General features: G+C 40.0%; 1 protein-coding gene across 2 annotated transcripts in view; it reads right to left on the bottom strand.

Moving 5' to 3' along the window:
• Window positions 1-4,540: 4,540 nt before the first annotated feature.
• The window catches only part of GOLGA5 (golgin A5), a 39,517-nt gene continuing 31,679 nt past the window's right edge, over window positions 4,541-12,378 (bottom strand). For both annotated transcript variants that reach the window (XM_037745169.1, XM_017546975.2), the window contains exons 10-13: window positions 10,722-10,947; window positions 8,863-8,968; window positions 7,071-7,134; window positions 4,541-5,125 (exon numbers count right to left, since the gene is read on the bottom strand). In XM_037745169.1, coding sequence (XP_037601097.1) covers window positions 5,045-5,125; window positions 7,071-7,134; window positions 8,863-8,968; window positions 10,722-10,947 — 477 coding nt within the window. In that variant the 3' untranslated portion in view covers window positions 4,541-5,044. The remainder of the gene's footprint in view (window positions 5,126-7,070; window positions 7,135-8,862; window positions 8,969-10,721; window positions 10,948-12,378) is intronic.

Genomic DNA, 12,378 nt, shown 5'->3' with positions numbered 1-12,378 from the left:
GTGCAATGGCATGATCTCGGCTCATTGCAACCTCTGCCTCCCAGGTTCAAACGATTCTCCTGCCTCAACCTCCTGAGTAGCTGGGATTGCAGGTGCCCATCACCACACCCAGCTGTTTTTTGTATTTTTAGTAGAGATAGGTTTTCACCATAGTGGCCAGGCTGGTCTTGAACGCCTGACCTCGTGATCCGCCCACCTCAGCCTCCCAAAGTGCTGGGATTACAGGCGTGAGCCACCGCATCCAAACCCAAACATAGCTTTTTAAAGGTTTTCCCTGTTTAAAGAAGGTAGTGGTTCAGGGGCAGAGGGGGTTACCAAACAGAAAGAAAAAGCGATTTTTATACAAAGTCCTAACGTTGGCCTACTAGTCCCTACAGGATTGGCTCTACCCTCCTCCTCCCTCCACTTGTCCCCTTGCAGCCATTCTGGCCTCACTGCCAGTCTAGTTCTCAAACACACTAAGCACACGCCCATTCAGAGGCTTTGTGTCTCGCGGAACCTACTCCCTAGAAAGCCCACCCTGTATTTCGCATGGCCCAGGACCTCACTCGGGCCCTGCCACCTCCACAGAGAGAAGCTCGCTGGCTACTCCCCAACTTACTCTATACCTTAACCCCATTTTATTTTTCTTCACTCACTTAACACTGAGTGATGTGTTATGTGGATGTCTAGAGTCCATCTTTCCCACTTCAGTGAAAGCTCTGCAGGGGCATGGACTTTGTTGACTACTCTATCCCCAGTTCCTAGAAGTGGCCAGTACAAAGGGTCCTCATAATGCAAATTACTTTGCAGCCTTAGAGTGGTTTAAAACAAAATTATTTCACTATCCATTTTCCTTGAGACATCTATAAATAAGCCTTCTATATGTAGCACGTTTGATGCTCAAGTGTGCTTACGAAAGAGTTTTACTTATTTTGAGGTATTTTTATTGTGTCTGGAAAGCAGATCGCTGATTAAAGTATGGAAGTTCAGGGTTGGGTGCAGTGGCTCATGCCTGTAATCCCAGCACTTTGGGAGGTGGGCGGATCACCTGAGGTCAGGATTTTGAGACTAGCCTGGCCAACACGGTGAAACCCTGTCTCTACTAAAAAAATACAAAAATTAGCTGGGTGTGGTGGTGGACACCTATAATCCCAGCTACTTGGGAGGCTGAGGCAGGGGGAATTGCTTGAACCTGGGAGGCAGAGGTTGTAGTGAGCTGAGATCCCGCCACTGCACTCCAGCCCGGGTAACAGAATGAGACTCCTTCCTCCCTCCTCCCCACCCCCACAAAAAAGTATAGAAGTTCAGAATCATTTCATTCATATTCTTCTCATTCAGGGAAGAAATGGAATAAAGTATCAGTCTCCATGTGTGCAGAACAGCCACTAGGACACCATTCTCAGGTATTCCTTTTTTCTGGCCAATTAGAGCCTAAAGTCCCTCAGGTCTTTAGGCTTTACCAGTTCTTTCCTTCTTCTTGCTACCAGACCAAGATGCCCATACTGGCCTTTTCCAACACTCGGCTGGCCACTTGCAGCAGGCAACAGGTGTCCAGCAAGACATACTGAAGTGGCTCCCACCTCCTGCCCCACAGGGTGAGATGGCTCTTAGTCTTCAGATAAAGCTGAACTGCCCCACCCATTCTACTCCCTCATTTACAGAGCTAACAGGGAAAGCCTACTTCCACCATATCTTAATACAATCCATGCTATTTCTTTGAAGTTTCTGTTCCATAGCAATAAATATGGCATTTTCTTTTTATTTTTTAAAAAATATAGACAAGGTCTTACTCTGTTACTCAAGCTGGTTTAAAATTCCTGAGCTCAAGTGATCCTCCCGCCTCAGCCTCCCAAAGTGCTAGGATTATAGGTGTGAGCTAGCACGCCTGACCAAAAATGGTATTTTTCAGTAAGCACAAAGTCTAGAGAAAGGGAAATTTTAAAATAATCTTATTTTCCAATTGACACCTATAAATAAAAAGCAGTACAATAGCTCTGATAATATATGTGTAAATACATGCATGCATATTTACAATGTCTTTAATAAATACATTGATTTGAGAAGGAAAAAACTCTGCTCTCATGCAACCCCTTTAATTAGGTCAAGAAAGTTTTGTGTCATCTGAGGATAAGTGAATGGTAGCAGTTTAAAAAACAGCCTAGTTTGTTAGCAGTCAAGATTTCCTGAAACTGAAACCCAATTAAATATTTAAGTAACTGCAGAAAAACAATCCCGGAAGCCCGTTGTCAAACTATTTTCAAAGCCAAGAATGTGTAAAGACTGAACAAAGGACCTAGAGACATCTCAACAAAAGCCAGGAGGACATCCACAGAGACGGGAAGTCTGGCAATACATGAGGATGGAGCACGTGCTGGTTTCTGTTTTAAGTTTGTAACCTGGTTTTAATCATTTTCCAGAAGTATTTCCAAATTAGAAGGCGGTGGGGAACAACTTTAAGATATATTAACAAGGCCAGGCGTGGTGACTCTCTTCTGCAATCCCAACACTTTTGGAGGCTGAGGTGGGCAGATTACCTGAGGCCAGGAGTTCGAGACCAGCCTGGCCAACATGGTGAAACCCCAGCTCTACTAGAAATACAAAAATTATCTGGGTGTGGTGGCACATGCCTGTAATCCCAGCTACTCGGGAAGCTGAGGCATGAGAATCGCTTGAACCCAGGAGGCGGAAGGTGCAGTGAGCTGAGATGACGCCACTGTACTCCAGCCTGGATGACAGTGTGAGACTCTGTCTCAAAAATAAAATAAGATGTATTCACAAGACTATTACTTTATTCTGTTTGAGAGCAGCCATGACTTAACAGCTTATACAGCGATGGGCTAACACAGCTGAGTAAGACTGTGCCGTAAGTCCTAGACAGACTTAGTCCTGTGCCTCTACCTCCAACTCCAACATTTGCTTTCATAGGATAGGGAGCTTTCTGCCTTTTTCACCCATGCCAAGTTGAAAAAAAAAGCTCACACACACCTAAGATGACCTTTAAAACTTCATTTTCTGATGAAAAATAAGAAACATACACATCTAATAATGTGCCAGAACTTCTGAAGGATTTATAGGGCTTCTGTGAGAATTAAAGTCATGATGGAGACACATTTAAAGAACAGAAACTTCAGTCAGGCTTTCAGTGAGGCACCACGCAGACTGCTTCCAAGATGCTCCCCCTGAAACGAAGGACTACACTACACCCTTGCACAGCCCAAGCTCCCCATATATACGAAGAGAGTAGCTGGGTGACAGAACAACCTAAGAATTCAGACATGTAGGGCCAGGCGCAGTGGCTTATGCTTGTAATCATCACACTTTAGGAGGCCGAGGTGGGAGGACTTCTTGAGGCCAGGAGTTTGAGACCAATCTGGGCAACATACTGAGACTCTGTCTCAAAAAAAAAAGAGAGAGAGAGAGAGAAGGAAAGAAAGAAAAGAAGAAAAAGAAAGAGAGAAAGAGAAAAAAGAAAGAAAGAGAGAGACAGAGAAAGAAAGAAAAAGAAAGAAAGAAAGAGAGAGAAAAAGAAAGAAAGAAAGATAGATAGATAGATAGATGAGCCAGGCGTGGTGGTGCATGCCTATGGGCACAGCTCCTTGTGAGGCTGAGGTGGAAGGGCTGCCTAAGCCCAGGAGTTTGCGGCTGCAGTGAGCTATGATGATACCCCTGCACTCTGGCCTGGGTGCCAAAGTAAGACCCCATCTCTAAAAATTAAAAAAAAAGAGAAAGTTTAAATCAACTTGGATGTATAGATATAAAATTTAACTCAACATGGATCATAGACTTAAATGGAAAACCTAAAAGTATGAAATTTCTAGATGAAATGATGGGAGAAAATCTTTGTAACCTTGGGTTAGGCAAAGGTTTCTTTGGTAGAAACACAAAGTATCAACAAGATAATTTAAAAACTGACAAACTGGACACCTCAAAATTTAAAACTGCTCTGTTCTGGGTGTGGTAGCTCATGCCTGTCATCCCAGCAACTTGGAAGGCTAAAGCAGGAGGGTCACTTGAGTCCAAGAGTTCAAGGCTGCAGCTAGCTATGATTGTGCCACTGACCTCCAGCCTGGGTGACAGAGTAAGACCCTGTCTCTTTAAAAAAGAAAAAAAGGGATTCAGAGATGTAGATGAAATGAAAGTCAAACCAGACAATACATTGGACCAAATGTAAAACAGACAATACATTTTCAAAGAAAATGTCTCATTTCGAAGAATATCTCTACACAAGAGTACCTCATAAAAGCATAGGTTGCTAAGGCAGATTTGATTCCTAAATGCTATAAGCAGGAGATATGGGTATCATGAGCTAATCCAATGTATAGGCTGGAGAAAAGGAAAACGGGAGGAGGAAGGCAATGAGTGAGTGAATAAGAATCCAAGGAAGACAGCACAGGGGGATGGAAAGGGGAAGACTGGAGCATCCATTGGGAAGAAGTGGCAAACACTAAGAATTACTCAACAAGCGACTTCAGCTGCTTTCTGTCTGGCTCTACTCACTAAAGTCCATCTGGAAAAGTCTTGTTTAATGGGGATGAAAAACCATTATTTTAGAAAAGAAAAATGCACATTTTTCTTTTATTTAGGTACTTATAAAAAGATTTACATCAATCAGGCCTATAACATGTAAAAAGCAAATCTTCTTTGCAAAGTTAAATATATGAAAATCCAAAAGCAGACTGAATTATCAAAAAAGAAAACGTTTTATTTTTGTCACTAAATACAATTAATTTCCCTGATTATAATCCATAATCAATGTCACCTAATATACAGATGGTCTGTACAGGGGTGAACAATCCAGCATCTTTCTCTACATATATATTAGGACCACTGAACTCAGGAAAAGCAGAGCTGAGCTTGTGAAATTACTGTTTTGGGAACTCTTACCATTTAAAGGAAATAGGAAGATTTAGGTAGCAGAACAGTTGTATAATAACTTAAAAAGTTAAAAGCTGTAGTGATAAAGTAATCCTGTGCACTGTTCTCAGAAATGTTAGGCAATTGGCCTTCTCGCAGATCCCAAGTCTAGAAAAAGATAACCAATCACTGCAACAACAGGCTTGGTTCATTTGCCGTACGGTTGGTCGTGGTGCATTTCTGGTGTATAAGTCAATAGAACAATCATGACCCAGAGGTGAAGCAAAGCCTAGACAAAGAAAAAGTAATTTGTGGATTAGCCAATAAACCAATCTTCACCAAAGGCCCACTGTACACTAAGGGCAGGCACTGTGTCTTATTCTGCCTCTATATCCCTTATGGGGCACATGAAGGAAGGAATGGAAGAAACATCTAGATGAGCTTAGTGCAATGGAGGGTAATACAGAGTCGCTACTCCTACAGAATTCAGTTAAGAGGAGTAAGCCCGCCACTTCAGCAGATTCATAATATGCACATGTAAGCAAAATAACCAGTCAGGTGATTACAATGCAAAGTGATTAAAACTGTTAGGTATACATGAAGTTGGTTAGAAAACATTTTTAGAACAGAGTTATGGTTAGTATTTTGAAAGGGAGTTTAACCAATGTTCGGTGAAGAAGAGATGGGAAAATATTCTAGACAAGAATAATGCGTCAGGTTTCAGAGGCTGACGCAGGGCCCAGAACACAATCCCCAGTGACAAATTTAATTCCCTCATGGTAGTACTGAAATGATATGAGATTCCATCACTAAGTGCCTCACCACTTTGTAGTGTGCCAGAAATCACATCTCATGGGCACTATCTCATGACAGACAGTGCCCATGTTACTCGTAATCACTAACACCTGGGAAATCAACCCCTCCAGGGCATATTCTGAATGCTTTCTGATGCCAATCAATTTTTTTTGTTGTTGTTCTCCCTACTCTTTCCTTCTTAAAAACTTGTTATTAAGCCAGGCACAGTGGCTCAGGCCTGTAATACCAGCACTTTGGGAGGCCGAGGTGGGCAGATCACTTGAGGTCAGGAGTTCCGAGACCAGCTTGGCCAACATAGTGAAAACCCTACTAAAAATTCAAATCTCTACTAAAAATACAAAAATTCGTTGGGTGCAGTGGCGCATGCCTGTAGCCCCAGCTACTTGGGAGGCTGAGGTGGGAGAATTGCTTGAACCCGTGAGATGGAGATTATAGTGAGCCAAGATTGTGCCACTGCACTCCAGCCTGGGTGACAGAGTGAGACTCAGTCTCAGGACAAAAAAAAAAAAAAAAAAAAAAAAAAAAAAAAAAAAAAAAAAAAAAAAGCACAAAACCTTGTTATTTAAAGTAATAACTCTTCCCTCTAGTGGATTATAGAGAAATTTCTTTTTAAAGAAAACAGCCCATCTTAATTCAACCCAACTACTTTTAGACATACCTACTCCAAATAGTTAGTAGCCTTCTTAGGCACACAGTCCACGCAAAATAGCATCCCAAACTACTGTAACCATTTTACTAGAGCTAAGAAACCTGGGAGAAAGTAAATCAACCTTGAGACTCTTTTAGAAAATAAAGAAAAACACATAAAAATAATTAAAGCAACTTTACAACATCAAGATAAAAAATTGTTTTGTATTGAAATTGTTTTATCATTAGAAGGGTTTTAAAATGGAGGTAATTATTAGACTGAATTTAAGTTAATTTTATTTGTAGGAAAAGCGTTTGAGGAATTTATATTCTAGACATAATGAATTATAAATTTATAATCTACCGACTTAATTACTAAAAATGAGTTCTCTCTTTCAAAATTGACTGCTGGCTGGGTGCAATGGTGCACACCTGTAATCCCAGTATCTTGGGAGGCTAAGGTAGGAGGATCACTTGAGCCCAGGAGTTTGAGACCAGCCTGGGCAACATGGTGAAAGCCCATCTCTACAAAAAATACAAATAGCTGGGCATGGTGCCATGTGCCTGTAGTCCCAGCTACTTGGGAGGCAAAGGTGGAAGAATGGCTTAAGCCTGGAAGGTAGAGTTTGCGGTGAGCCAAGATCACACCACCGCACTCCAGCCTGGGCAAAAGAGCCAGACCTTGTTTAAAAAAAAAAAAATTATTGCTAAAACATCGATAAGATCAGCAGCAAAAACAAACCTAGTTAAAAATCAAGTGCAGCACTGTTTTTTCAAACAAGTTTACTTACCATGTATATAATTACAAAAACTCGTGCTATGGGGTATCTTCGGAGGAAAATTCCCAGACGAATACTGTGCAGACATAGGTGTAGGGAAGAGAGGAGAAGAGAGTCACATTCAAAACAAATTTTCCTGTGGTAATATCTAATGATGCTGATAAATGTCACTCACTTAACCTATTTATGTGGTTACCACAGAAGAACGATTTTTATAGTAGACTGCTAAACGATTACTTGAAATAATAATATAGAAATGTCACAGAGGTAAACTAATGCTTTTATCATTATTTGGGGCTTGGCTATTAAGCTTCAGCAGAGGTATTTCTCTTCATTCTATCACCACAGTATAGGAGGCAAACTTGATCCCTCTGTAAATCTTTTTTATTTTTTTAATTTTTATTTTTTATTTGAGATGGAAGTTTTGCTCTTGTTGCCCAGGCTCGAGTGCAATGGCGCAATCTCCGCTGACTGCAACCTCTGCCTCCTGGGTTCAAGAGATTCTCCAGCCTCAGCCTCTCAAGTAGCTGGGATTACAGGCATGCCACCACCACACCCGGCTAATTGTTTTGTATTTTTTGTAGAGACAGGATTTCACCATGTTAGCCAGGCTGCTCTCAAACTCCTGACCTCAGGCAGTCTGCTCGCCTCAGCCTCCCAAAGTGCTGGGATTACAGGCATGAGCCAGTGGTCTAAATATTTTTTTTAACAAAATTAAAGAAGTTACAAAAGATAAGGTGGTTGTCAACTATGTGAATGGGGGAGAAAAGATTCTGGTTGGTATTAACCTGCAAATAGCAAATCTGGAAGCTTTTGTATAGAAACGTGCTTCTAAAAGGTACAAGGCTATAAAAACTCATGCATTTGAATAAATAGTGTGGAAGCAATATGATGTCCAGACCTACTATGCCTCTGCAATGTTTTTTTCCTATCAAGACAGATACCTGTAGAAGCAAATATGCCTTTCTGCTTCTTTCATTGCCACTAGCACAATGTCTTACACATAGGTTCTCTAACAACTATGAATGTTGAATAAATGAATAGTTGAATTAGATGTGCTTAATTTGGAGATAATTTAGCCTATGGCATCCTAGTTCTGAGGCTTTTTCTTCTTACTTTTAACACAATGGCTCAATTCTGACACAAAAGGTACAAAGATTATTATGTCACAGTTCATTAAAACTTTTCATTATAAACACTACAAAGAAAAAGGGTATAGGTTATCTAGACAAGAGCCTTACCAAGGCTATACGTAACTATCAGAATATTTTCTTGATAAAGCAGATGTCTGCTAATATAAAAAATTTACATATAAACATAACAAATTTTATGTTATTTATGTAATATGCATATAAAATATACAACAAAATGAGTACTGTTCAGTTATATATAGTAGAATCTTTTATTCTAATCACATGATAAAGTTCTGGGATAAACATTCAAATGGATACTTTTATCTGAAGTAGAAGCTTTCTTAACAAAATTTAATGAAGTTTCTAAAAACAGAATGTATTATAGAAAGAAGAGATACAGTCAGGGTTAATCATCTTCAATAAAATGTAGGCAATGGTAGATTTCTTGAAGTAATTTCATGACATTGAAATACCATGAAAAGAGTAAGTCCCTTTATGAAAGTGTAAGATAACTGTAAAATAAAGAAAAGTGTATATAAGTGTAAAGTATCATGGAAGAAGTAAATCACTTTCAATACAGACTCTGTCTGATGGGACTCACTATGATTGAAACCCTGGCAAATGTGAAAACAGCTGACGGCCCATCACTCATCCCTACTGGCGCTGCTTACCTAAACTGATCAATTGAACTAGCAGCTTTGCGAACTTTTCCGTACATTCCTGCCAGATTAGTTTCTGTGTCATTAAAAAGAACAGGAACATTTCGCAGACGAGTGCCTGTTTAAATAAGAAAATAAACTAATGTCGTGACACAAAAATTAACTTTCTAAGACAATTATAATTGGAAATACATTGTATTACAAGTGGAAGCAATTTTCAAGGCCAACTTTCTCAGCATCACCCCAAAGTAGATAAAACCATTAAAAAAAAGGACAGGTAAATTTGATTACATAAATGTTCAAACATCCATATCCACAACAAGAAAAAATTTTAACCTAAGAAAATGATTTTAGCAATAATTAAGAAGTTTACAAATAGTGAGCATTGACAAGAGTCGATATTAATGAGCCCTCTGTTCCTGTGTGAGGAGGAGTGAGGCAGGTGGCCTTTCTATGAAGCTGAGGACTCCCAAATTTGTACTCCAGCCCAGAGGCTTCATCCCCTGCCAGACTCATCCAACTGCCTATTTGCTTCCATCTGGATGTCTAATGGGCACCCCAAAGCCTGTCTAACACTATGATTCTGAGTTCTTGCCCTCGCTGTCAACCTGTGTCAGCTGCCATTTCCTTGTCTCCAGGACATCACAATTCCAATCTTTCCATCTGCTCAGGCCAAAACCCTTGACTCCTTTCTCTCAAACTCCATATTCAATCTGCCAGCATATTCTGTCAGTTCACCTTTAAAATAAATTCTCAATCCACCCTCACAATCCCACTCAGTTCTAGACCACCGTCTCTCACATGTTTACTGCAATGGTTACCCACCCACCTCTGGCCCCCTCTTACCCTGTCTCCCTGCTTCCACTTTTAGCCCTTTGCAGTCTATTCTTGATACAGCAGTTACAGGCAGCCTATTAAAATGCAAGTCAGATCAGTCCCCTGTCTCAAGATCCTTCAACGGCTTCCTACCTCATTCAGGGTAAAAGTCCCCATACAGGCCTCAACAGCCTACTCCAAGCTCTCTGGATTCATCTTACATAAGTGTCTTCTTCACTCAGTCTACTCCACAGACCCTGGCCTTCTTGCTGTTCCTGAAACACGCCAGGAACATGCCTGCCTCAGGGCCTTTGTGCCTGCTCGTCTTTCTGCCTGGAACACTTTTCTTCTATGCCTCCTCGTTGTTCACTATGTAACCTTCTCTGGAACTTTTCAATATAGGTTATACTTTTCAATGAGGTCTTCCTTGACCACCCTATTTAAATTACAATGCCATCCCCATACCTGGTACCCAGTATGTCTTAAACTTTTTTTTATTAAAAGAAATAATTTAAAGCCAAAGAACTGAGAAATTTGCTGAGTGACAATCTGTAGACTTTATGAAGTTCTAAGATTAAAAATCTGGCCTGTTGATGTTTATACTATCTTACAATTATTTTTTATTATGTACATTGGGAATCTATAGATTTCTTTATTAAAATTATAGCGCACAGTTACAGTTATGTGAACTATGTATTAGCTCTAATACTCCTATTTGCTAGAAGATTATTAAAGCAAATATTGCTTCAAGTGTCCTGAAAGCTCCTCTGTACTGAACTTCTCACCTTGCCAGCATTATCTTGTTAAGTATCTTACACATTTCAATATGATTATCAGTCCTCAGACTATTTTCCCCAAGTCTAATACCAGTGAGGAATACCATTATCTGGTTCACTAATGACAATACTAAATAGTACATGGCCCAGGTCTCATATCAAAAAATTGAGTCCTTCATTGGATGAAGTCTCTTTCAAATAAAAATGATCTTTCTGTAATTTTTCAAAACTATGTTTGAATGAAATGTTCTTTTGAGATTCCTTTTTTTGGTCAGTTACCTTCACCATTGTCAATTCCAGACATATTGATCGAAGATCCATTACTACTACTTCCAGAGGCAGAGTTCATCTGCTGCTCAAGGCGCTCCAGTTGAAAGACTAGCGAGTTCTTTTCTGTGCTGAGGCTCTCCAGCATGGTCTGCTTCTGGATGAGAGTCTCTGTTAGCTGATGAAGTCGATTTTCTAACTCAGACTGACTGCTATTGCTTAAAGCTTTATTGGTAAGCTGAAAGAGAAAGTGTTCACAAAATTATTACATAAAATGAAAGTCATATAATACAGAAATCATACTACTATATTTTCATAGGTAAATTGTGGCATTAATTGATTTCTCAAAATATACTGACTCAATGTCTACAGAAGTGATTTTTAAAAACAGTGGGGTCACGAAATCAATTTGGTAGGTCAAAATCAGCACTGAAAAAGATAGAATAGAATGGGACATATTCTGACATTTATATAACACATAGTATGTGAGGGTACAATTTTTTGAAACTCCTGTTTTGGTTTTGTACATGTAAGTACATGTGAGTATTGAGACATGATGTAAACTGTATTTCTCACTGAGGGATCATGGTGAAAATATTTCAAAGCATGCATTTAGAGGACACCGTCCATGCTTTTCAACAGGATTCAAAAGCCTCCATAATTTAAGTTACACTACAGTGCAAAGATCACACCCTGAGGTTTTCATCTCTGCTCTGTAATTTTCAAGCTATTTGACTTTAGATAAAATTGCTACACTTCTCTGAATCTGTTTTCTCATCTGTAAGTGAAGGTAACAGCACCTGTTGCACATGGCATTTAGTGATATTAAATTGCGTGAACCCAGGAGACAGACGTTGCAGTGAGCTGAGATCAGGCCACTATACTTCAGCCTGGGCAACAGAATGAGACTCTGTCTCAAAAAATAAAAATAATTAATTTAATTGAGATTTGAAAGTCAAAATTATACCTTGGGCTGTCAAATGGATATTGTATTAGCAGGTATGAAAACAATATTAATCTCCTTGTATAGCTCTATTAGAGCTCTTGGGTGACCAGGAGTATTGTCAATAAGTAGTAACATTTTAAAAGGAATCTTTTATTTTGAGCAGCAGGTCTCAACAGTGAGCTTAAAATACTCAGTAAACCATGCTATGAACAGATGTGCTGTCATCCAGGCTTTGCTGTTCCCTTTACAGAGCACAGGCAGCACAGATTTAGCATCATTCTTAAGGGTCTTAGGATTTTCAGAATTGTAAACGAGCACTGGCTTTAACTTAAAGTCACCAGCAGCATTAGCCCCTAACAAGAGAGTCAGTCTGTCCTTTGAAGCTTGAATCTAGGCACTGACTTCTCCTCACCAGGTATGAAAGTCCTAGATAACATTTTCTTCTAATAGAAGGCTGTTTCATCTACATTAAAAACCTGTTACTGTCGGGCATTAAAAACCTTGAGCCGGTGGCTCAAGCCTGTAATCCCAGCACTTTGGGAGGCCGAGGCGGGTGGATCACCAGCTCAAGAGATCGAGACCATCCTGGTCAACATGGTGAAACCCCGTCTCTACTAAAAATACAAAAACATTAGCTGGGCATGGTGGTGCGTGCCTGTAATCCCAGCTACTCAGGAGGCTGAGGCAGGAGAATTGCCTGAACCCAGGAGGCAGAGGTTGCAG

The sequence above is a fragment of the Cebus imitator genome, unplaced genomic scaffold (assembly GCF_001604975.1).
Source record: "Cebus imitator isolate Cc_AM_T3 unplaced genomic scaffold, Cebus_imitator-1.0 Scaffold193, whole genome shotgun sequence".
In the NCBI taxonomy this organism is placed as follows: Eukaryota; Metazoa; Chordata; class Mammalia; order Primates; family Cebidae; genus Cebus; species Cebus imitator.
Note: the sequence above shows the minus strand (reverse complement) of the source record. Positions and strands in the feature narration are given on the sequence as shown.